Genomic DNA, 22266 nt, shown 5'->3' on the forward strand with positions numbered 1-22266 from the left:
ATACCACCTATTCTATGATTTGATGAGTCGTGCACAGAAAAAATGTAACCAACCCAAAACTTGTCTTCTCCAACAACATACGCAAAAAATCTCCCAAAACATCACCGAATCTTTGAAGGAAGAATGCCGCCCACCACCTGCTTCTCGCCATGCCGACAGCTCCTTGCCGCGGCCGCCTCCCCACCTTTCGCTCCCCTCCCTTCTCCCCCTTCCATCACCTCGCAGGAGCGGATGTGAAGCAATCAATCGAAGCAAGCAGACAGTCGCTCGCCCATCGCATGCCGCGCCTCACCGCGGCCACTCGCCCCATCGCGGGCAGGCCTCACAGATCCGCTGCGGGTAGGCCTCGCAGACCTGCCGCGGACCTGGCTCGTCGCGCCGGCGGGAGCGGGAGCGCCGGTGGTGGCCTCGGACCTGGCTTGGGGCAGCACGCGGGGCTTGCATTGCGGCAAAGGCGCAAGAACGTGTGGTGCAGCGGCGGGGCACACCAACAGCGGCGCGGGAGCCTCGGCGAGCACCTCCCTCCCTCCGGCGTTCCTTCCCCTATGGGCCCACCAATATCAGCGCTGGAGAATTGCGTCTTCGGTGAGAGACAACACATATATGCGTTGTGGTTTGACGGGTACGCAAAATGCCTTCTGCCTTTGTGTCATCTGTTGGAGGCCGCTAAGACACCCTAAACGACGCATTTTGGGTTTGCGTCGCGGTTTGGGTGATCTGTTGGAGTCAGTCTAAGATATCTAAATCCACACGTGATGCTAATTTCACTAGTTGATGACATAAAATACACCAACAACACCTAAAAATCCATGACAACTCCATCCCAACAATGCCTTTGTTGGATTCAGAAAAGATTTCCATTCCTAAGAACAAGGAGAAAAGTCTGATTGTTGTCCATCAACAGAAGTCGCACCTCAAGTCTTCTTCGTTTTGGACCTGAGCACGCCATCGAGGAGCATGGAAGTCTAGGTCCACCGACCATAGCGTAGCAAAGCTCACATCGCCAATGCCAACACAAGCCATACTCATATCACGGCAGGTGTGTCTTGTGTGGAAGTCTAGGTCTTCTCAAAGATGCTAAAAAACACTTGCTAATTTTGTATTCGCCCTTTCTACTTGTCACGAAGGATAAATAAAGATAGTAAATAAATTATTAGGAATAACCTTATGTAATACCCTTTGACCTCACAATTGACCAGATTTGGATCACATTGCCGATAAAATGATTCTACAAGGCAGAATTATATTTTTATATATTTTTGAGAAATTTTTTTCTGGCCTCGACCTCTGATTTTCCTTTTTTTGGAGAAATAATTTCATTTTTATTTGATTGGCTGGTTCTGGTCCAAGTCCTCCTCTCTTCACACTTGTCTAGCGCCGACTTGCCGTGCCGGCTCCCAACTTTTCAGCTGGAGCCGCGTCTTCCTCGAGGCTATCGGCGCCACGTCAGCGGATCCCCCACCCCTCTCTTGCCCTGACCCGCGCCGCGACCGCGAGACGCCGGCGCAGCGCCGTTCCCCTCTTGTCGCGGAGTAAGCAAGGCGCCTCCGGCCGCCGCCCGAGCCCCCCGGTTCGTTCTTCGAATTGGTCTCGATTCCTCGAGGCCGTTTCGACACCGGCAGCAGCTCAGGTGCTTGATTCAGCTTTCTCTTTCGCTTGAGGGTTTCGAGTCGAATCGTGGCTAATCCGCTCATCCAGCTAGTTTAGTATAACGCGTGGTCTGATTTGAGTGGAATTTAGCCGTCCCTTTTGCTCTTCCCACACGAGGATGATTCCAGTGGAATGGAGCTTCACCCGCGACTCTGGAGGGTTTGGCATTTTGCTGTTTGTCTGCATGGTCGAGGCCTTCATCTCATCTGTTCGCTGGTTCCACATCAGAAAATAATCTCACCGGGTTTGTTGGTTGAGCTATATATATGTTTGTAGGAATAGGATGGTTGTATTGCTTGTCGTAGCCGTGAGGAGAGCGTTGCCTTCAGGAGATGACACTTCTATTTTTTTTTTGTTCTTCTAATAATAGAAAAGATACTGTTAACAATGGCTTCATTAAGTTTATCACGTTCTATTGGTTGCTAACATGCTTATTTGAGCTTGCATTTTGTATGACTAGCGACTCTTAACTTATCCAAGAGGATTTTTCAGATTTAACTTTTCAATAATTTGAGAGAGAGAAATCTTTCGTTTATATGCAAGTGGTAACGTGGCATATCTTAGGTCATATATACTTGCAAATCACTACTTATTATAAGGCTATTTATTTATTTCATAGTTTTGTCTATGAATACACCAACAACAACACCAACAACAAAGCCTTTTAGTCCCAAGCAAGTTGGGGTAGACTAGAGTTGAAACCCAACATAAGCCCCTAGTCACGGTTCAGGTACGTCGATAGCTGCTTTCCAAGCACTCCTATCTAAACAAAGATCTCTAGGTATATTTCAACCCTTTAAATCTCTTTTTATTGCCTCCCCCCATATCAGCTTCGGTCTTCCTCTACCTCTCCTCACATTGATATCTCGACTTAGGATCTCCACAATGCACTGGTGCCTCAGAAGGTCTCCTTTGGACATGGCCAAACCACCTCAACCTATGTTGAACAAGCTTTTCTTCGATTGGTGCTACCCCTAGTTATTGTTCCGTTGTCTACGAATGGATCTATTTATTTGGCAGTCTATTTATCGTCTGAAATATCTTATTGACCTGTTAAACTTTTGATCATTTATCTAATATATATCTTAATACACTGGTCTTGCAGACAGTAAACTCAACATGATTTGCACTGTAATTTCATCAGTGTTCTTGGCATGCTCAGTCTTATAGCGAACGTGTAGCTATATAATGTTGATGACTAAGAGAATTGGAGGTCAACAAAGTGCTATCAGCTTCCATGAGGGTCAATCTTGGGCTTCTTTTGCCCTTGATGGACAAATACGCAGCGCCCACCTGGGCCATACTCATATCAGGATTCTTTATGCTTCTTTCTGTTTCCCTCTCGATGTACTTGATATTTGAGCACCTCTCGGCGTACAACAATCCAGAGGTTTGTTTTACCACCACACCATGCTCAATAATGTTCTCCCTTTTTATTGTTTGTAAATAATCAAATATCCATCTTGTCATGTTTGCTCTGTTGCAGGAACAGAAATTTGTTCTTGGTGTTATCTTAATGGTCCCTTGCTACGCTATTGAATCAGTAATATCTCTAAAACAACTTCTAGCTCTTTGCTGATTGGCTATAGCTCATCTAGTTGTTTATTTGTTGATCTCTCTGCAACAGTATGTTTCATTGGTAAATCCAGACACTAGTGTCTATTGTGGCATCTTGCGTGATGCCTATGAAGCATTTGCTATGTATTGCTTTGGAAGATATATAACTGCTTGTTTAGGTGAGTTTTTTTCCCTGAGGCTGAGACATTTTAACTTCTAAATTGCCACCCTCAGAGGTTGCTTGCATTGTTACACCTACTTAAAGGTTCGATGTACACTTTCTGTTATCAATCTGTAACATAAAAGCTGTTAGATACATATTCTTTCCCCTTTTAAGGGTACATGGGTCATGGATATGAAGCTACGCTTAAAATGCAGCTATTTGGTTTTCAAAAAAGGCATGGTTTCATTTATTGTTTTAGATATCGTACGGACATCCATAAACTGGAACATGTTTGACACAGTTTATATTCCTGAACAACTGATATAATAGCATGCTCGGATGGAGGTGATCTTAGGTGTGAAAGGGCTTCAACATGCTTGTGCTGTAGTTTATTCAAATATAACAGCCTATTTTTAGTGTTGTTATCAGTGGTTTCATCTGGCAAAAAGGTCTCTGCAGACTTTCTAAGAATTCTCTTTCTGAAACCACAAGCCTTTGTTAGTGCATCTTTCTTGCTATGCAACTAGATGAAGTCACTACCTTTCATCCAAGGACTAAACAGTGGCTCATATTGACTTTGTTTATATTAGGTTATAAAAGATATGCTATCTAGAACTCATAGGACGCCAACACTATTTTTATTCACTTTTTGTTTCTTCTTGATAAAAACAAAAGAAGCATTGACTTGTTAAAGATATCATATGAGACTGATTTGTTAGCAGTTAGGTTGATATACTCCTGTGCAGTTTTTTTTTTAAAAAAATATACTTATTTCATTTGGGGTAATGTATACAGTTGGAAACTTGGAATAGCTTACTTGTTTCCTTTTCAATTGCCACTGCTTGTTTACTATGGTTCACTGTTTACTGCAATTGGAATATAGGTGGTGAGGATAGGACAATCGCATTTTTGAAGAGGGAGGGTGGCGAAGATTCCGGGGAACCTCTGCTGCATCATATCTCTGAAAAGGGAGTCATTCATCATCATTTTCCTATTAATTACATATTGAAACCATGGAGACTCGGTGTGCGGTTTTACCAGATTATCAAATTTGGTATATTTCAATATGTATGATCCCTTGTCCATCTAATTTGAATCAGAACAGTTGAATTTACTAGCAACTTTAGTTAATACTTCGTACATGTGCAGGTTATTATAAAGACACTCACAGCTAGCCTGTCTCTTATTCTTCAACCTTTTGGTGTATATTGTGAGGGAGAATTCAAATGGGGATGTGGGTATGTTTTCCTTCTTTGTTGGATTGACAATTCTGCATTTCACTATTTCTTGAGCCCTGAAGGAAAAGAACCATCCATCTCTCATCGATTGAATATCTGTAGTGTTGAAATATTTTATTTTTTTGAAGGGTGGTTAATAAAGGCTATGGTAGGCACACACACAAATGTGTAATAATCTCTTTGTCATCTTGAAGATGAATCCTCTATCTGTATGGATTGTAATAGGCTTTTCTTTGCCCTCAGAAAATATATGTGCATCTTGCACTACAGTCCTTTCCTGCTATATATAAATGGTGAAAATTGCATGGTTAGCTTTGTTCACTCTGTGCTGCAGATACCTGTACTTTTCTTTGTCCGAGTGAGAATTTGCATTTTCACTAATTCTTGAGTCTCAAAGGAAATATCATCCTTTTGAAGGATATCGCATAAATACTATAATAGGTTCACAGAAATGTCTTTTTTCATCTTGAAGATGAATCAACTATCTCTACGAGCTCTGATAATGGTGGCAAATATAGTTTCATCTTGCAAACTGGAAATTGCATTATTTAATTTTAATCACTCTGTGCTGCAGATACCCTTACTTTGCTGTAGTCCTGAACTTCAGTCAATATTGGGCCCTATACTGTTTAGTGGAATGGTACACAGCTACTAAGGATGAATTGGCACATATTAAGCCATTGGCTAAATTCCTTTCCTTCAAGTCTATAGTGTTCCTGACCTGGTGGCAGGGTGTGATAATTGCCATCATGTATTCTTTGGGCTTGGTTAGAAGCCCGTTGGCACAGAGCTTGGAGTTAAAAACAAGTATTCAGGATTTCATCATTTGTATAGAGGTACCTCACCTTTTCAAGTTAGATAGGCTTTCAAAATTATTCTTGTTTACTTATCATATTTCATGTCTTCACAGATGGGCGTAGCATCAGTTGTTCACCTGTACGTGTTCCCTGCAAAACCTTATGAGCTATTAGGTAAACAATATTCGCCTACAAACATTTCAGTACTCGGGGACTACGCTGCCTCTGATCCTGTGGATCCTGATGAGATAAAGGATATCAGTCGACCTACCAAAGTGAGGCTTCCGCAGTTGGAACCAGATGAAATAGTTGCAACTAATATTAAAGAGAGTGTTCGAGACTTTGTGATTGGCAGCGGAGAATATGTGAGTTTTTACATGCAGATCACACTTGAAATCATAAGTCTATTATATGTTGTGTTTAAACTTCATGAGGCTAATTGGAAATTTATTTAGGATGTCTCCTTTTCCATCTATCTTTGATGTCTCCTGCATTTTTTTTTCTGTAGGTGGTAAAAGATTTTAAGTTCACTGTTAACCAAGCAGTACGACCAGTGGAGAAGCGCTTTGACAAAATGAAGAAGAACATCAAGTTTAGGCAAAGCCGGGATGACAATTGGGTGAGCGCATCCACACCAGAGAGAACAATTCGTGGTATTGATGATCCTCTCATAAGTGGGAGCGCCAGTGACAGTGGGATCGTTGGTAAAGGGAAGAGGCATCGAAGGGATTCGAGCTCAGCTGCCGCCGTTGACAGTTGGGAAGGCACTGAGCAGGCACCTGATAGCTTTGTCATACGGGGTCGCCGGTGGGAAATCAAAAAATCGTGATCCTCTTTATGTACCCTTCCGTTCAAACCTTGGTTATTGAAGATACGCTACTGCCGTTGACTTGCTGGGTTGCTGGTGAATTTTGCAACTAGCATGAAGCTTGGTCGTGCCATACACTACATTGCTGAACCTTCTGTGTGGTAAAAGTGGTAGATTGTGCACGTAGCACGCAATTGTCTTGTTGATTCCTGCTGACATCCCCGCACAAGGAACTGTACGTGCTGACATTAGCCTTAGCCACTGACTAAAGAGTACGCTTAATAAGTTGTAAAGTCTACGGTACATTAAGTTCATGTATTGTCTGTATATAAGTTTGGTCTCGATATATGTAGATTTGACAGTTTTTTTCCTTCGTTCTTAATAATTCATTTGAACAACTTAATGAGAGCTGTCGTTTGAACTTTGTGACTTAGTTTGTTTTCATTTATTACCTTACTTTATTCTCGCGAAAAGCAAGTTGTTTTTGGGAACTTCAACTTTTACAGATTGTTGTAAATTTGCACAAATCTGGCGTTTTGTGAACCAGGTATATCTGTATGATGACAATGATGAACCTCACTCACTGTCACTGCAAAAGGAAAAGACCAGAATCAAAATGGAAACTGAAGTTCAGACTGGGCTACGCCTGGCCTTGATTTCTGGCCCAGCCAAAAATAGCTAACAGAACTGTCCGTGCTAAAAATATGAACCTGCGATATGAGATTCTGTCTTACAATTTTTATAAAAGTGTGCCATTTAAGCAGAGAAAATTAACATGATGAAACTCGCTTTCAGTGCTGATGTACACAAAGCATGGACCAGGTTCGAAAGAGTTCAATATCAACTAAAGGCCTGATTGCCCTTCTAGGGGGAAAAAAACACCACCATGTGGCAGTTCATCCATGTGTTTGGAAAGTATTTCTTTTGTCAACAAGGAAATGAACAACCCAATTTGTCCTTTTTTAAGACCAAAGACCGTAGCCCTGCTTATATTGAAAGCAACAGATACAAGGATTCAACGCAAGATCAACAAAGATAGAACATTACACCAAAAGGAAATAAGTTTTAAGAAACAGAAATGACGCAAAGACTAAAGAGTCTTGAACTGTCCTCTCTTAACCAAAGCACCTCTTAGAACATCTCACCAAAACATCTACCCTCAACACCTCTAAGCAGCACCATCAATCTCCAGGTTTGCCACACGTTCAGTCCTTCCTTGAGCTTCACGATGAGGTCCGCCACCTTCGCTTGTACTCTGACTTCAGAAGCTTCATCCACTGTGATAAGAATCCCAAAGTCATATATCCTAACTAACTGAAGGGACATCATATATCCTAGCTCTAAGAGAACATTTTCTATACTTCATTATTGATAACATTTCCAAGCAAACAAAAGCATGGACCTTCTCATGTAGACAAGACAATCAATCTTGAGTTTTCATGCAGTCTGATAGGTGTTATACTCTATGCTACTGTCTCCATAATCACAAAGGCCAGAAACAAAGGGGCAGCACTCACATCGCCCTGGGCATCTTACCAGTGCAACAGAACCAAATGATGATCTCATTAGAAGTCTGGACATCTGGCTCGAACCCCATTCCTCTCCATCAACTTGATGACACAGAGAAGCACTGACATTGCCAGACTTGCAGTAAGCATCGATCAATGCATTCTAACCGTACTCAGAACGCAGCAAGCTTTCACAGACATAGATTTCAGATCTCTCATCTACATATGCATTTAAAAGATTCAGCATTTTTAATGAAAAACACAAAACAATAGAATCAAAAAGCACCAATTTGTAAAGTAACACCTAACTTACCTCCAGCACCAAAGAGCTGACTCTGATTCATCTTCTAACACATCAGCTTGTTCAGGGAAGATTTCTCATACACCAAGATCCTCCTCAGAAGTCAGCTCAGGCTTGTCAGATTGCTCATTTATTTCGATAGCATACAGTTATATGTATAGAGAGCAGGCAGCCCGCGGATAATTCGACCAATCTAACAAAACTGCAACCAAACGATTCTTATTGACATCAACAACAACCCCGAAGGAAAGAAAATTTCCACACAACAAATTCCTTATAGCCATTTGGCCTTAACACCCTCGTGCGGTCGTGCCGAATCAATATGGGGCCCTCGCAATATGAACGATTCCTCGAGGACGTAGCCAATCCCCGCAGTCATGCCCCCCAATAATCACCCAAACCCCCGGCCGGTACCGTACCTCAGCAAGTACCACATGCCCGTAAGCACCGGTTACGTGGTGGTCGGCTGTTCGCTGCCGTACTTTTTTTTTTTGTGTCGGTCAATAATATTTTTCTCTCGTAACAAATTAGCGAACAATATTTTCAGTCATAGCCAACAATATTTTGCTCTCATAACAAATTAGCGAACAGTATTTTCAGCCATGGCTTTTCGCACCGGTGAACAGGAGCGGATCCACGATCCCGGCGCCGCAACCCCTAAGGCCCTGTTTAGATTAGAGATGAAAAAATTTTGGCACATCGGTTATGTCGGAAAAATGTCAAGGCTAATCATAGACTAACTAGGCTTAAAAGATTTGTCTCGCGATTTTGAACCTAACTGTATAATTAGTTTATTTTTTTATCTATATTTAATGTTCCATGCATGTGTCCAAAGATTTGATGGAATGGATGAAAAAATTTTAGGTAGGAAACTAAACAGGACCTAAGAGCAACTCCAATGGGCCTCCTAAACAGGCCCCCATGGAGTTCGAGAACTCGAGTGGCCCTGCTACTTGGCCTCTCATTTTAGGAGAGCTCTTAAATTCCAGTCGGAGGCCCGCAAGAATAGTACCCGACGCGGCCTCCCTCTCCCCGACGCCCCGACGCCACCGCGCCCCGACGCGGCCGCCCTCTCCCCAGACACCACCGCGCCGCCCTCTCCCCAGACGCCACTGCGCCGCCCTCCCACCGCCTCCTCCTCGCCCTCCATGCCAGCGCGCCCTTCTCTCCAGACGCCGTCGAGCAGCAGGCCTGGAGTCCGCAACCCTCCCGCAGCAGCAGGCGCCGTCGAGCCGCAGGCCGTCGTGATCCGCGCTCGCCGCAACCCTCCCGCTTCCAGTTCCTCAACCAGGCCGCCGTCACCTTGGGATGGACCGAGGTGGAGAAGCGCTTCCAACGCCTCGCCGTCGACGGTTTCCTCCTCCGCTCACGCTTCGGCTAGTGCATCGGTCAGTCACCGACCGCCACACTCTTCTTTCTTGTGTTTCCCCCTCGACTGCTTTTCTGAAGTCTGAACCATTTGGTTTGCTGTATTATATAGAAGGGAAAAAGAACTCGGAACATGTCTGAAACTCTGAATTTCTGAATGAAATGTTCATGTTGCACTGCAGGGATGGTTGGATCCAAGGAGTTTGCCGCGCAGATCTTCGACGCACTTGCACGGCGAAGAGGGATCACAACCATGGTGCTCACCAAGGATCAGGTCCGGAAGTTCTGGCAGCAGCTCTCTGATCCTGGATTCGATGCCAAGCTTCAGACCTTCTTTGACATGTATGTCATGGGTTTAATAATCCTGTGCTAGTAGCAAAGTGCATTCTGAAACCACTTTCAGCAAAATTCTATTCATGTCTGAACTTGCTTGATTGTAAACTTGTTGCAGGGTTGACAAGAATGCTGATGGTCAGATCACTGAAGAGGAGCTCAAAGAGGTAATGAAACTAGTCCATGAATTGGATTGTCTCACTAGTTGCTCAATTAAGCTAACAACAATCTGAACTTTTCTGAATTTCTTGCACCATCACCAGGGCCTCACTCTGACCGCCTCTGCTAACAAGCTGTCCAAGATCCTGGAGCGCGTCGACGAGTACACCGCAGATCATGGAGGAGCTCGATCCCGACAACCTCGGCTACATCGAGGTTCACACTCTTGCTCAATTCTGCATCAGCTTGACACTGTTTATCTTCTTCTGACATTAACATCTGAACACAAACAAACAAACAAACGAACAGCTCGCGAACCTGGAGTCGCTGCTGCTGCAGCCGGCGCCGACGTCGACGTCGACGAGGCTGGTGACGCACAGCTCCAACAACATCAGCCAGCTGATCAGCCAGAGGCTGGCGCCGGCTCGCGAAGACAGCGCCAAGCTGCATGCTGTATTTCCTTGTGATCGATCCAGCTAGGTAGCAGCAGCCCGCAGCTATACCTCTGCAGAAGATAACGAAGTTAAGGAGAAAAGAGAAGAATTCTGACCACAGAGCATGAAGATGAAACATATCTCCAGGCTGCTGCTGACCTGTGGTCGCTGGAGAACGGAGGCGACGGGGCGGAGCTCTGAAATCAGATCGGATGCTGGATAGGTAGTTAGGCTAGAGTTAGAGTGATTTTTGGGTCCCTATTGTATGCAGCCCAGCATATAAATGAAATAAAATAGGGGCTCAATTTGCATGCTGGGCTGGAGTTGCTCTAAGTGTCGGTGACAACGATAGCGTCGCCAGTCCCCCGCACCAGCTGTTGCCTCTGCCTCGTGTGGATTGGAGGCTACCGGCGGCCTATTTTTTGGGCCCATCATGGCCCATGGCCACAAACTATCTCTGCTGCCCAGACCGAAGCCTTGAAAACCGCAACTGTCGCGCAAACTCTGTCTCCTTCCACCTCTGCCACGCGCCAACAAACAAAAAAGCCAGCAAAGCCCAATCGGTCGAAGGTCCTGCGATGCTCCACCTCTCTACCTCCTTCCAATGACCACCATATGGATTGTGCATATATGGATTGTGCATCTCCTGCTTAGGAAAAGCTGAATTTTGCTCTTGCGACCACCAGGTGGGCTCCTGGACTTCGACGACATGAATGACTTGGACATTAGATGGCTCGGGATCGGACCGCATCCAAATTAATCAGAGAAGGATGGCACTATTAATTCTCCATCACTTGTACTATCGAGGAAATCTTTGCGTTGGATCCAAGAAGTGGTTCAAGAACAGCACCGCCCTCCTCCACGTCCAGACATGGGACAACATCAGCAGAGCAAGCCCAGAAATACTATGGGTAGTAGTAGAGCATGTCCCACCTAAGCTTGTATTGCCCCCTCAGGTAACCTAATTAATGATGCTAGATTAGTAGTATTTGTTCTTCCATCTATTTGTGAGTATTTTAGTATTCGTGTAGAAGTTGCAGTGCTAGATTAGTCGTGTGACTGCCACTTCTTATCTTCCTTGTTCTTTGATCTATTGTGAATAATTCGGTATATGCCAGTATACTCTTAGAGATGGATTTTTTTTCTTCTCCAAATACCTTAGATAACAACAAATTTTTATTTTTATTAGAAAAAACAAAAAATAGGATATTTGGAGATGCTCTTAGTCATAGATGTAACGGAAAAAAAAAAGAAATACAAAGGCAGCAGAGGAACCATGTCCACTTTTAGCAAATCGTTCATTCTTCTCCTTCTCTGCATCACTCATTCACAGAAACTGCGGGAGGCCCCTAAACAAAACAATGAGCAAGAATTGAGGATCGGATCGCCGATCCATGGACCAGCTCCGCCAGGTGGGCGAGGCCCTCGGCGGCGTGCAAGCGCTCATGGCCTTCGCCGACGATCTCCGCATCAACCCGCGGCAATGCAGCCTCCTCGCCGACGCCTGCGCGCTGGCTTTCGCCGCCGTAGCCGCCGAGGTGCGCGCCCACCTCCGCTTCAGCGAGCGCCTGGCCAAGTGGAAGCCCCTGGAGGCGCCGCTCCGGGAGCTCCACCGCGCCGTCCGCGACGCCGAGGGCTACGTCCGCCACTGCCTGGAGCCGCGGGACAGCTGGTGGGCGCGCGCCGCCGCGGCCACGCACGGCGCCGACTGCGTGGAGCAGCACATGCACAGCCTGCTGTGGAGCGTCGCCCTGGTGCTGGAGGCCGTCGAGCTCGTCTCGGAGGTGACGGGGTCCGACCCGGACGAGCTCGCCCGGCGGCGGCTGCTGTTCGCCAAGGACTACGACAGGGACATGCTGGAGCCGAGGCTGTTCCGGCAGAGGCTCGGCGCGCGGTACCTGGCCACGCGTGAGCTCGCCGCCAGGATGGACGCGGCGTGGAAGGAGGACCGGTGGCTCCTGTTGCAGTACCTCGAGGAACGGAGGAGCCCGGGCTCGCCGAAGCCGCTGACGCGGAACGAGCACCGGCTGGCCGACCTCCTGACGGCGCCGCGCGGGAAGGTGCACCCGGCGTCCGTGCTCCTGCAGGGCGACTTCCACGTGAGGAGGCGCCTGGTGGGCAACCTCAAGGAGGTGCAGTGGATGGGGGAGTCCTTCGCCGTGAAGCACTTCGTCGGCGCCGACGCCGACGCCGTGGGCGCCGAGGCCGCGCTGCTCACCTCCGTGGCGCACCCGAACGTAGCGCACTGCCGGTACTGCTTCCACGACGAGGACAAGCGGGAGTTCTTCCTCGTCATGGACCAGCTCATGACCAAGGACCTGGCCAGCCACGTGAAGGAGGTGAACAACGCCAAGCGCCGGGTGCCGTTCCCGCTCGCCGTCGTCGTCGACGTCATGCTGCAGATCGCGCGGGGAATGGAGTACCTGCACTCGAGGAAGATCTACCACGGCGACCTGAACCCGTCCAACGTGCTCGTCAGGACGCGGCACGCGGACGCGCACCTCCACGTCAAGGTCGCCGGGTTCGGGCAGTCCGCGGCGACCGTGGCCGCCGCCAACCCCAGGCCCAGCCCTAGGGCGTCGGCGAAAGCAGCAAACGCCACCGTCGCCGCCTCCAACCCTTGCATCTGGTACGCCCCGGAGGTGTTCGAGCAGGAGGCGGCCAAGTGCACGGAGAAGGCGGACGTGTACAGCTTCGGGATGGTCTGCTTCGAGCTGCTGACGGGGAAGATCCCGTTCGAGGACAACCACCTGCAGGGGGAGCACATGAGCAAGAACATCCGCACCGGCGAGCGGCCGCTGTTCCCGTTCCAGGCGCCCAAGTACCTGACCAGCCTCACCAAGCGGTGCTGGCACGGGGACCCGGCGCAGCGGCCGGCGTTCGCGTCCATCTGCCGCGTCCTCCGCTACGTGAAGCGGTTCGTGGTCATGAACCCGGCCCCCGCGGAGCAGCCGGACGCGACGCCGCCGCCGCCGCCCGTGCCGCCCGTGGACTACCTCGACGTCGAGGCGAGCCTGCAGAGGAGGTTCCCGGCGTGGCAGTCCGGAAACGCGGCGCCGCGCGTCTCCGACGTGCCGTTCCAGATGTTCGCGTACAGGGTGATGGAGAAGGAGAGGAACAGGGCGGCCATCCTGCACATCGGCGGCGGCGGCAGGGACAAGGCCTCCGACTCCAGCAGCGAAGGCAACTCGCTGTGCGGGGACGAGAGCGGCAGCGCGACGCTGTCGGACGCCGATGCTCTGTCCGTGTCGAGCCGCGGCACCACCATCACCACCACCACTACGCGGTCGCTGCCGGACCGCGCTGGCAGCAGGAAGGCGTCGCCGAGCGACCGCGCCAGCAGCAGGAAGGCGTCGCCGAGGAAGGTGGATAGCAGCAGGGTCGCAACCCGGCTAGCAGGCAAGCCTTTTGTCCACGCTGCTCCTCGTCGACACCTTTCGCTTTGCGTCGACGATGCTATGGGAGAGAGAATGCATGGTGGTGCAGGGCGACCGGAAAAATCCAAGTCGATGGAGAAGTCCAAGTCGATGGGCGTGGTGAGGCCGCCGCAGATCATCAGGCGGACGCAGAGGATCAAGTCGGACGGCCACCTGAATTCGGACGTGATACCGTCTCCCCGGCGGCGCGGTTCCGGCGGGGGGCACGCTTCAGACTCTGAAATCTGAACTAGCCTGAGAATGCAGGAATCTTCGTTGTCGTGGAGTATTCTGATAAACATTTTTGTCGACTAGACCATTGATTATATGAGAATTACTTCTCAGATGTGAACAAATATTTCAAAAACAAACGCTCCGTATGAACATCATGTGCAGAACTTCTCCGATCAAGAAGATAAATTAAGCAAACGAATGCACAGCCACTCCACTCGTGAACAAACAGTAATAGACTTGCAACGGGCAGACGAGTGAATTCAAAATTCATGCATTAGAATTAGAACGATATAAGGGCACACCGATGACTGTCACAAGACAATCCAAACATTTGAATGGTCAGATACTCAGATGGGCTCAAATCACCAGCAACCGCATGAAAATGAAACGCGACAACGGCAGAGAAAAATCATTAGAATCAACTATTAGCAGCACGCAATACCGCTTTTAAGTTCAATCTCGGTACATCAACAAGGGACAGATTTTTTATGAGTTAGGCAAATGCTTAAAGCTTTACAGCCAACTTATTACTTTTCGCGCGATCCAGCAACAATTCTAGGACCTGAAGCCAGTAGCAGGATATATCAACATGGGCTGGGAGGGCCTGATGCTGAAATGTAGCCGCAGTCATATCCTCCTACTCGCCCTGCCTACAAAAACAGAAACTCCCCAAAACCTACAAAAATAGCAGTTGATAACGACCAGCACTACCCCCGCTTCTTCAGTCTGATATCCTCATCTCTACTCCTAGCACATCCTTCACAACCTCGTAAGTGACAAATGCAATGGCAATTGAGGGCACCACCTGAAGACGCCAAAACGAGGGCAGAATGTTAGAAACGGACTATTCACAATTTTAGAAACGAACTATTGACAGGACTCTAGAGACAAACTTAGAAAAGAAATTTTTGATAAAAACTTCCTCAAAGAAGTTTGTCAACCAACATTAGGGAACAACATCGAAAGCATGTAAAACTTCAGAGACAAGGATTACCTTGACTGAATTCGGAACAAGACCCTTGTACAGAGCACCAGCGCCTTCATGACGAACAGTCTTCCTGAATGCATCGATCATGCCATTGTACTGGAGTGCTTCTTTGCCTTTCCCAGTAATGATAGAGTCAGCATGGTTCCAACCAACCATCTGCATTCTTCTCCTGATGACATCAAGAGGATATGCAACAGTCTGGCCAATAGTCCCAGCCACAGCACCACACCCAAGCCTTGTAACCACATGCAGCTCGTTGTCATTTGCAAGGCCAAATGGATTTGTCTGGAGTAGCCAGTCTTTGAGGGACTCATATACAGCAAAGTTGAGGCCAACATATGGAACCTTCATGAAGATAACCAAGCATATAAAGTGGTAAGTACTCAAAGCATAAAGTGGTAAGTACTCATCAGCAAGAGCAAAAAAGGAATAGTCTAATAGTTACAAGAAACCTACAACTCCGATTACAGATGGAAGCCACCCTCTGTATAAAGCACGAAAGCCTTCTTCACGGTAGACTGTACCCAGTGCATGAAACATACCACGGTACTGGTAGGGAGACTTGTCTGTCTGCATATGTAAGTTCAAAGTCGACAAAACATCAAACAAAATGGAATATAAGTCCAAAGTGGCTTATAGATTAGCTACCAAGATAGGCAATCTCATGGTGCTTGAAAGCATTGAAAACTATACGGTACCTGAACAGTGATCCTACCCCTAACCATATCCATTGGGTAAGTAGCAGACATGGCTATGATACCAGCACACGCTCCAGCTCCAAGGCGCAAGAGTGGAGTAAGCTGAGCATCCTCTGTGGAACATACAAACGTTGTTAAATTCCGAAACATCTATCAACTTCATGCGATAATGCAGTTAAAAATGAAACCAATTATTTCATGTGAAGCTCATGCATGCATGAAATATTTTGTGCCACAAAACACAACACAATTTGCAAATGGTGAAATCATTGTGAGGTGAAATTATCATCTTTTGTGAGAAACTTTTGAACCATGTGTAATCTGAAAACATCAATAAATGGCAAGTAAGAAATATGTTGTGTCTCAGGGAGTTGCAAATAACATCACCAAACTGAACATTCAACAGCAACTTTCAGGCATCGCATGTAGACTCAGCAAACTAGTAAAAGACATGAAATGCTGACACTTGCACATGGGCATGATGCTAGTGTTTTACCCATTTCTCTACTCTATATATGAAGTACAGGGAAAAAATATTGGGTTTCAACCCTAGCCTACCCCAACTTGCTTGGGACTAATAGACTTTGTTGTTGTTGTTGTTGAACTAGATTTCAGTTACCTATTTGACAAGTCATAAAGAAAGAGCATGCATGGCACACCTTAGTCTAAAGTTAGTGAGCAACCAAGCACATAATGTTTTTGGCCTTAAGCCATGACAAAGGTGACAGAGTTGGGCAACAAATGAAGCATGCATAGGTCACAAGTTAAGAAATACTTTTTTCTCGACCCATGCAGTTCATTCAATAGAAACCCCAATTCCTGAATTAGGGATACTGCCATATCCTACAAGCCTTCTTGAAAATATTTGCAACAAGCAGACAATGATTAGATGGAGTTAGGTAAGGCCAAGATTTTACGCAACATGGTTATCTAATAACCGGGAGCTAACCAAAACCAATAGTATAGACAGGTTTGAGAAAAACAAGTTTTGCAGAATATGATGATAATCTCCACTTGAAAATAAATGATTATGCAGGAAATCTAATTTGAGCAGTAACATAGTAGCAAAAGGCATACCTTCCCCAGTCTGTTGACGGTAAGCCCACAGAATTCCCCTGTAAAAACAAATAGAGAAAGGCAACGACAATCAATTATTGCTTTGCATGACGCTGAGAACAAAGAAAAGAAGAGTAAAAAAAAGGAAATGCTTCTAACCAATTTCAGGTTAAAAGAGTAATCATGCAACAGTGAAAAGGTCTGCAAACTACAAATAGTAGTTAAGTGGTAGCAGAACAGGACAACTTATTAAGAGTAATTGGAAAAAAAGAGGACATACTTTGCCGCCTGCTCGTAGCTAAAAAACTTCACGGCAGAATTTGGAACGATCCTTGCACAATTGGTGCCATTGCCCTTGAAAAGTCCACGGAGGCCCTCAGTTCTCCAGATATACTTGAGACCCTGAACTGTACCGTTGTACTTAATGCTGTGTGGATTTTGAACCTGAGCAAGCCATGCAAATTAAGTGAGAGATCAACTCCGCATAATTTAGAGCCCCCCCCCCCCCCTCCCCAACACACACGCGACAATATGGGAAGCGCTACCAATTGTTGAAGTAGGGTTGAGCAACAGATGAGATCTTTTTAAGTTTTAACCCAACACTATATCTCACAGGTGTGTTAATTATAGAAGAAGACATGTCTTGCATTAGAATAGATAGAGCAAATTATATATGCATTAACACGGTCAAGATTCAATTTGCATCCTGTCTCTAGCTATGCTAGTACTAAAAAACACTGTTATCACATTAATAAGGAAAGTTCATGTACAACAATTTTATACAACTCACAACCCAAGTTCTTAAACCATTCAATGTGATCCTGATTTATGGAGAGATTGCACATAACAGTTTGTTAACTTGTTATATAAAGGAGTACACTGTTGATTTGAAACGTTAAAAAGAACCTAGGAAAATTCATCAGAACAGGGAATTCACCTGAAGCAAGATTTTCAATCGTTCGAGTGGAGCAACAGCAGTACGTGACCTGTGCAAAACACAAATGAACTAATTTAGAGCATGCAGGGACACTAATAGTTATCCAGATTCCAGGCCAATAGTTTGTTTAATTTACAAGCCAAAGTGAAGCACATCAATGAGCAAAGACCATTTCATCAACATATCATTAAGATATTCCTAGTTCCCATCTGCGTTTTCAGTATGCATCATTTGAAAATGACCAAAACGAATTAAGTAGAAAAATAGTTTAGGCTCTGACTTCAGATGACTATTAAAGCATAATTTGGCTAGTCCTAACAATGGAAGACAAGATCAAGTCGCCATAGTCTTCTACCAACCAAGGACATCAGATAAAGTAAACACTGGTAGGCCTTCAGTGTTGCTGATGTAGATGATATGCAGTGATGACAGATGACAATAGGAAGAACAATATACTACTCAAAAAATGCTAAATACGTCTAAACTAATTCCAAATAACAAAAAGTGGCGAGAGGATGGGCAGAGACATCAACAGCAAAATTCTGATACATGAACTCAGTGACGAATCGTTCCTTTTTAGGTAGATTTGTCAGTTATTACTGAACAGTGAACACTGACCAAACCAGAAAGACAGCTCGCTATGTCTATCTAGAACACAGTTTTACTATTTCCTTAAAAAAAACAAATCCATCCCCGGGTGAGCAAACTCTGTAGAGCGCTGGACGCATCCCTAGCAATTTAATACCAATAGTGAGAAGGAACCAAACGCACAAACAACAAACTACTGAGATTTAAGGTCCAAAAGAGGACCATTATGGCAACTGGCAAAGACGCATATGCATCTGGAATTTTTTAAATTATTCTTGGGAATGGAATCCTGTCTTGAGAATTAATAGCAGATCAACCAAAACTCAAGTATCCTCTGGCAAATGGTTTAGATCAGTGGAGAAGCATCGCCCATGGTCAATGTGTTTCCCCGCGTGGTTTCCCAGCGAATCAAACCACCAGTCAACGAACCGAGATCTGAGTGGCTCGCGTCCAGGGTTTAAGACCTGTGCGAATCCAACACAGATCACACGGGCCGCGCCCAACGATCGGCATCAAGTTGAGATAAGCCAGTCCAAGCAATTACACAACTCGTGACAAGCACGCACGCACACATCCCGTGACAAGCACGCACGGAAACCCCCCAATTCCCTATACCAGGAGCCAGACGACACCCACACGGATCAAACTCTGGGTAGCCTATACAACAACAAAATCTCAGAAAGCCGAACCCAATTATACAACAACGAAATCCCAGAGCCGAACCCAATCAGGGAAACCCACACCTAGAACAACCGAATGGCACACGCACGTGAGGACAAATCCAAGCCCAGGAGAACCGGAGGAGAAGGAGGACGATGACGACGAGAGGCGGAGGATCGGAGCAGGGGAGAAGGCGAGTGAAGGGAAGGGGACTCACACTCCTCCCGCGACGCCACCGGCGACGAGCGACTTGCAGATGGTGAGGATCTGGTGTCCGGGCGCCTTGACCCCCTCGCGCGCGAGCTTGGCCTCCTCCGCCAGGTTGACGATGGTGGTGACGGCCGTGTCGCCCCTGCTCTTCCCCACCACGTCCTCCGACGCCATCTCTCCCCGCCCGGCTCGCCCGCGCCCGCCGAGGACGAGGAGGTTGAGGACGCCGAGTCGGGCTCGACTCGAGCTGGGGTTTTGGCGGCGGTGGCGGTGGCGGCGGCGGCGGGAGGAGGGGGTAGGAGCGTTCGTGCGCGCGTGCGGTGATGAGCGAGAGAGGGGAGGCGGGTGAATAGAATAGAGAGGCGATGGGTGTTAAGCAGCTGGGGCCTGGGGCGGGCGTCTGGTTGCGGACGCGATTAGCCCTCCCTGCTTTAGCGCAAGGAAATGCTACGTGCACGCGGGCGAAACCTACCCGCTGGTGCGGCTGGGGTCACGGAAGGAATGTTGGTGGAGTGGACCCACCGCGCAGTGATAGGGAATCGGGATGTGGTGTGTGCGCGGAGAGTTTCTGCGGCCCTGCGATTCGGGGGTGAGAGCCCCCGAGTGGAGAGATCTCGCCGTCCGTGCTCATCTCCTTCTCACCCCGCGCGATCATCGTTGGGATGCACGAGCGGGGCCCGCAGGTCAGTGGCACGCGCTGGGAGCTGTGGATTAGTGAGGGCGTCAGGAGGTTAACGGAAACCTAGATCCGTCCGGGGCCGGGACGGCGTGCTCCGCCTCGCCTGCTGACTGGGCTCGTCTCATCAATGGCGATGCCGGCCCTTTTTTGGTTTATTTTATTCAAAATTCTTTTTCAAACAAGAGGCATGTGAAATATTATGTAACTGAATTATGTCGAGAACACGTGAGAAATGTCTGTGCCTCGCATGTGAAGTTTTTTTGTGTGCATCTTGGATCTAGGCATGTTTCTTTTAAATATTGTAAAAAACCTATACTTGAAAGGATATGCTTAGGGCCTTGTTTAGATTTAGTCGGATTCACATCAATCTACATGTGTTGAGGTGGATTAGAGTGGAATTTGAACTAAATTTCACACAAATCCACACCAACACATATGGATTGAACCGACAACATCCAAACAATGCCTAGGATATGTTTGGATCCCATGGGTTATTAATAACTAACAACGAGAAATCAGCTCTACTTCATTCAAACAGCAGGAAGGTGGGCTAGATAAAATTAGCTCACACGGGGTGATAGTTCATTGCTAATTTTATGGGGGTGTTTGGGACTGCTCTGCTCCACGTTTTTCAACTCCGCTCTATGTTTTTTAGCTAAACGGTTTTAACTCCACGCACTCAGTTCGAGGAAAAAGGTGGAGTTGTAAGAGCATCTAAAGAGGTACTCCATAAACTCCAGTTTTTTGTGAAGCTGCTCTATGGTGGAGTTTGTGGAGCAGAGTTCGTGAAACAGTGCCAAACACCCCCTATATACACCGTGTAACCTAAGATCCAACATGTTTGTATGGGCTAATAGTTACTGTAGATGAGTAGCTTTTAGCATGGCCAATAGTTAATATTAGACGTTCCAGATATGTTTCACCTTTTACTTAAAATCATTTTATGTTAACTTTGATTGTCGAACATGTACCAACCCAAAGGGGTCTTTGTTTGTTCTAAACCAAACTGTACTAAGATTGATCAAGTTTATAGAATAACAGTAACATTTTACAATATTATCACATCAGCGTCATTAAATAAGCATATAGGTTCATAATTTATCTCCTCGGTGTGTAGTATGGCAACACTCTTTTGTCGAAAACCTTTTTGGGTTACAAAGTTCCATTTACTATAAATTTATTAAATCTCTTATAAATTCCAAAACGAAGGGACTAAATAATTGATGCCTTTTTGTTTCATCTATGTATACAAAATACAAAGAAAGAGAGAGAGAAAGAGAAAGAGCATTGCTTGGTTCCTACGGCTCGGGGGGTGGAGTTTGGTGGATGTCTCGCACCGCGGACACAAATCACAAAACGACATTTCTGTGGCGCTGCTGGGCCATGCAGCAGCGGCATTCGCCACGTACCAAACCAACTCATTACTAACAACAGTCACAAAATTATTTGCAATTAATAAAAACCCTTTGAAAAAAAAAAGAAGGAAATTTCCTCGCTCGCTCTTTTTTGCATTTGGGTTTGGATTAGATTTGGACCTGACAGTTGGACGTTCGATGGGAATGGGAGGCGGATGTGGACTGGAATTTGGCCTTTCTCGACCAGGTTGGGCCGCCCAAGCTGAACAGTCTTTTGCACCGCACCGATCACGCCGCACCACCACAAGTCCCCAACACACTCCGGAGTCCGGATAAACGCCAGACGGAAGCTGCTGCGGTGGCGCCGCTGTGTTTGGGCCGGGTATTAATTAAGGAGATGCCAGATGCCGTTACAAAGGTTGATGCCGATGGACCTCGCGACAGTGATGGGCTCGAGAAGCCCAGATCGACCGCCGGAGAGAGCTGCTGCGTGCCACCAAGCCCAATAGATGCCAGCCGAATACCTCACTCACTCAGCACGCAAACGCAAGTGGCCACCACCTCAACACAGGCCGAGCAGCGGTCACGGGCCCACAGTCATGGTCAACAAACACGCACAAATTTGGTACTACTGTACCACGTATCGTCACAGACTCAAATGCACGGCACCTTCAAAATTCCCTCATAGTAACTCGTAAAGACAAATGTGACAATTTGGTTTGGGTTCAGCCCGGTCATGCGACCTCTTGGGTCAAGCGTAACTCAGCTCCTTTACACGAAGAATCGAGAACACAAAGGAGATGATCACATGGGGCAGGCAAAAGAAGACAACCCCCCCCCCCCCACCAAGCACCTTCTAGATAACTCGTTAAGAGCAACTCCAACCCAAATCTCTAAATTAACCTTTTCAATTTTTATTTACATGCTATGATAAAAAAAATAGAAGCTTAAATTAAGACCTAACTCCAACCCACCTCCTAAACAAGTAGGATAGGGGTTCTAGATGTGAGGGGTTGAAACTAAAAGGACATGGAAAATGGAAACCCAAATAGCAGGTGGGTTGGAGTTGATTTTTTTAAATCAAATCCCTAGATTTAGAATAAGAACTTGTTTAGGAGGTGGATTGGAG

The 22266-nt window shown here is 46.7% G+C and overlaps 3 protein-coding genes, 1 long non-coding RNA gene and 1 pseudogene across 4 annotated transcripts; 3 read left to right on the forward strand and 2 right to left on the reverse strand.

The window, feature by feature from the left end:
* Positions 1370–6642, forward strand: LOC8064946 (protein LAZ1). The gene is made up of 9 exons (XM_002440296.2): positions 1370–1630; positions 2756–3040; positions 3137–3193; positions 3278–3386; positions 4254–4438; positions 4520–4608; positions 5183–5444; positions 5519–5770; positions 5914–6642. Exons 2-9 carry the CDS (start codon positions 2888–2890, stop codon positions 6232–6234), a joined length of 1428 nt encoding a protein of 475 aa, XP_002440341.1. The 5' UTR covers positions 1370–1630; positions 2756–2887; the 3' UTR covers positions 6235–6642.
* LOC110430325 lies at positions 7153–10602 on the reverse strand. Its single transcript, XR_002447686.1, has 5 exons — positions 10476–10602; positions 10201–10387; positions 8035–10118; positions 7750–7940; positions 7153–7490 (listed from the first exon to the last, which is right to left on the reverse strand). It is a non-coding gene; the product is annotated as an uncharacterized LOC110430325 (long non-coding RNA).
* Positions 9271–10629, forward strand: LOC8064755 (annotated as a pseudogene).
* LOC8064756 (mitogen-activated protein kinase kinase kinase 7) lies at positions 10784–14103 on the forward strand. Its single transcript, XM_021447868.1, has 2 exons — positions 10784–13715; positions 13803–14103. The coding sequence occupies exons 1-2, from the start codon at positions 11711–11713 to the stop codon at positions 13979–13981; spliced, it is 2184 nt and encodes a 727-aa protein (XP_021303543.1). The 5' UTR covers positions 10784–11710; the 3' UTR covers positions 13982–14103.
* LOC8064757 (mitochondrial adenine nucleotide transporter ADNT1) lies at positions 14365–19480 on the reverse strand. The gene is made up of 8 exons (XM_002441549.2): positions 19111–19480; positions 17646–17694; positions 16989–17152; positions 16730–16767; positions 15653–15765; positions 15411–15524; positions 14961–15299; positions 14365–14771 (listed from the first exon to the last, which is right to left on the reverse strand). The coding sequence occupies exons 1-8, from the start codon at positions 19275–19277 to the stop codon at positions 14688–14690; spliced, it is 1068 nt and encodes a 355-aa protein (XP_002441594.1). The 5' UTR covers positions 19278–19480; the 3' UTR covers positions 14365–14687.

The sequence above is a fragment of the Sorghum bicolor genome, chromosome 9 (assembly GCF_000003195.3).
Source record: "Sorghum bicolor cultivar BTx623 chromosome 9, Sorghum_bicolor_NCBIv3, whole genome shotgun sequence".
Lineage (NCBI taxonomy): Eukaryota > Viridiplantae > Streptophyta > Magnoliopsida > Poales > Poaceae > Sorghum > Sorghum bicolor.

Excerpts from the sequence above, each read along its gene's own strand:
- LOC8064757 (XM_002441549.2), bottom strand. The coding sequence starts at position 19,277 with ATGGCGTCGGAGGACGTGGTGGGGAAGAGCAGGGGCGACACGGCCGTC. Across the intron at positions 17,153-17,645 it reads GATTGAAAATCTTGCTTCAG|GTTCAAAATCCACACAGCAT; the intron begins GTGAATTCCCTG and ends TGGCTTGCTCAG. Across the intron at positions 16,768-16,988 it reads AGCTACGAGCAGGCGGCAAA|GGGAATTCTGTGGGCTTACC; the intron begins GTATGTCCTCTT and ends TTGTTTTTACAG.
- LOC8064946 (XM_002440296.2), top strand. The coding sequence starts at position 2,888 with ATGAGGGTCAATCTTGGGCTTCTTTTGCCCTTGATGGACAAATACGCA. Across the intron at positions 3,194-3,277 it reads CTTGCTACGCTATTGAATCA|TATGTTTCATTGGTAAATCC; the intron begins GTAATATCTCTA and ends TCTCTGCAACAG. Across the intron at positions 5,771-5,913 it reads TGATTGGCAGCGGAGAATAT|GTGGTAAAAGATTTTAAGTT; the intron begins GTGAGTTTTTAC and ends TTTTTTCTGTAG.
- LOC8064756 (XM_021447868.1), top strand. The coding sequence starts at position 11,711 with ATGGACCAGCTCCGCCAGGTGGGCGAGGCCCTCGGCGGCGTGCAAGCG. Across the intron at positions 13,716-13,802 it reads GGTCGCAACCCGGCTAGCAG|GGCGACCGGAAAAATCCAAG; the intron begins GCAAGCCTTTTG and ends ATGGTGGTGCAG.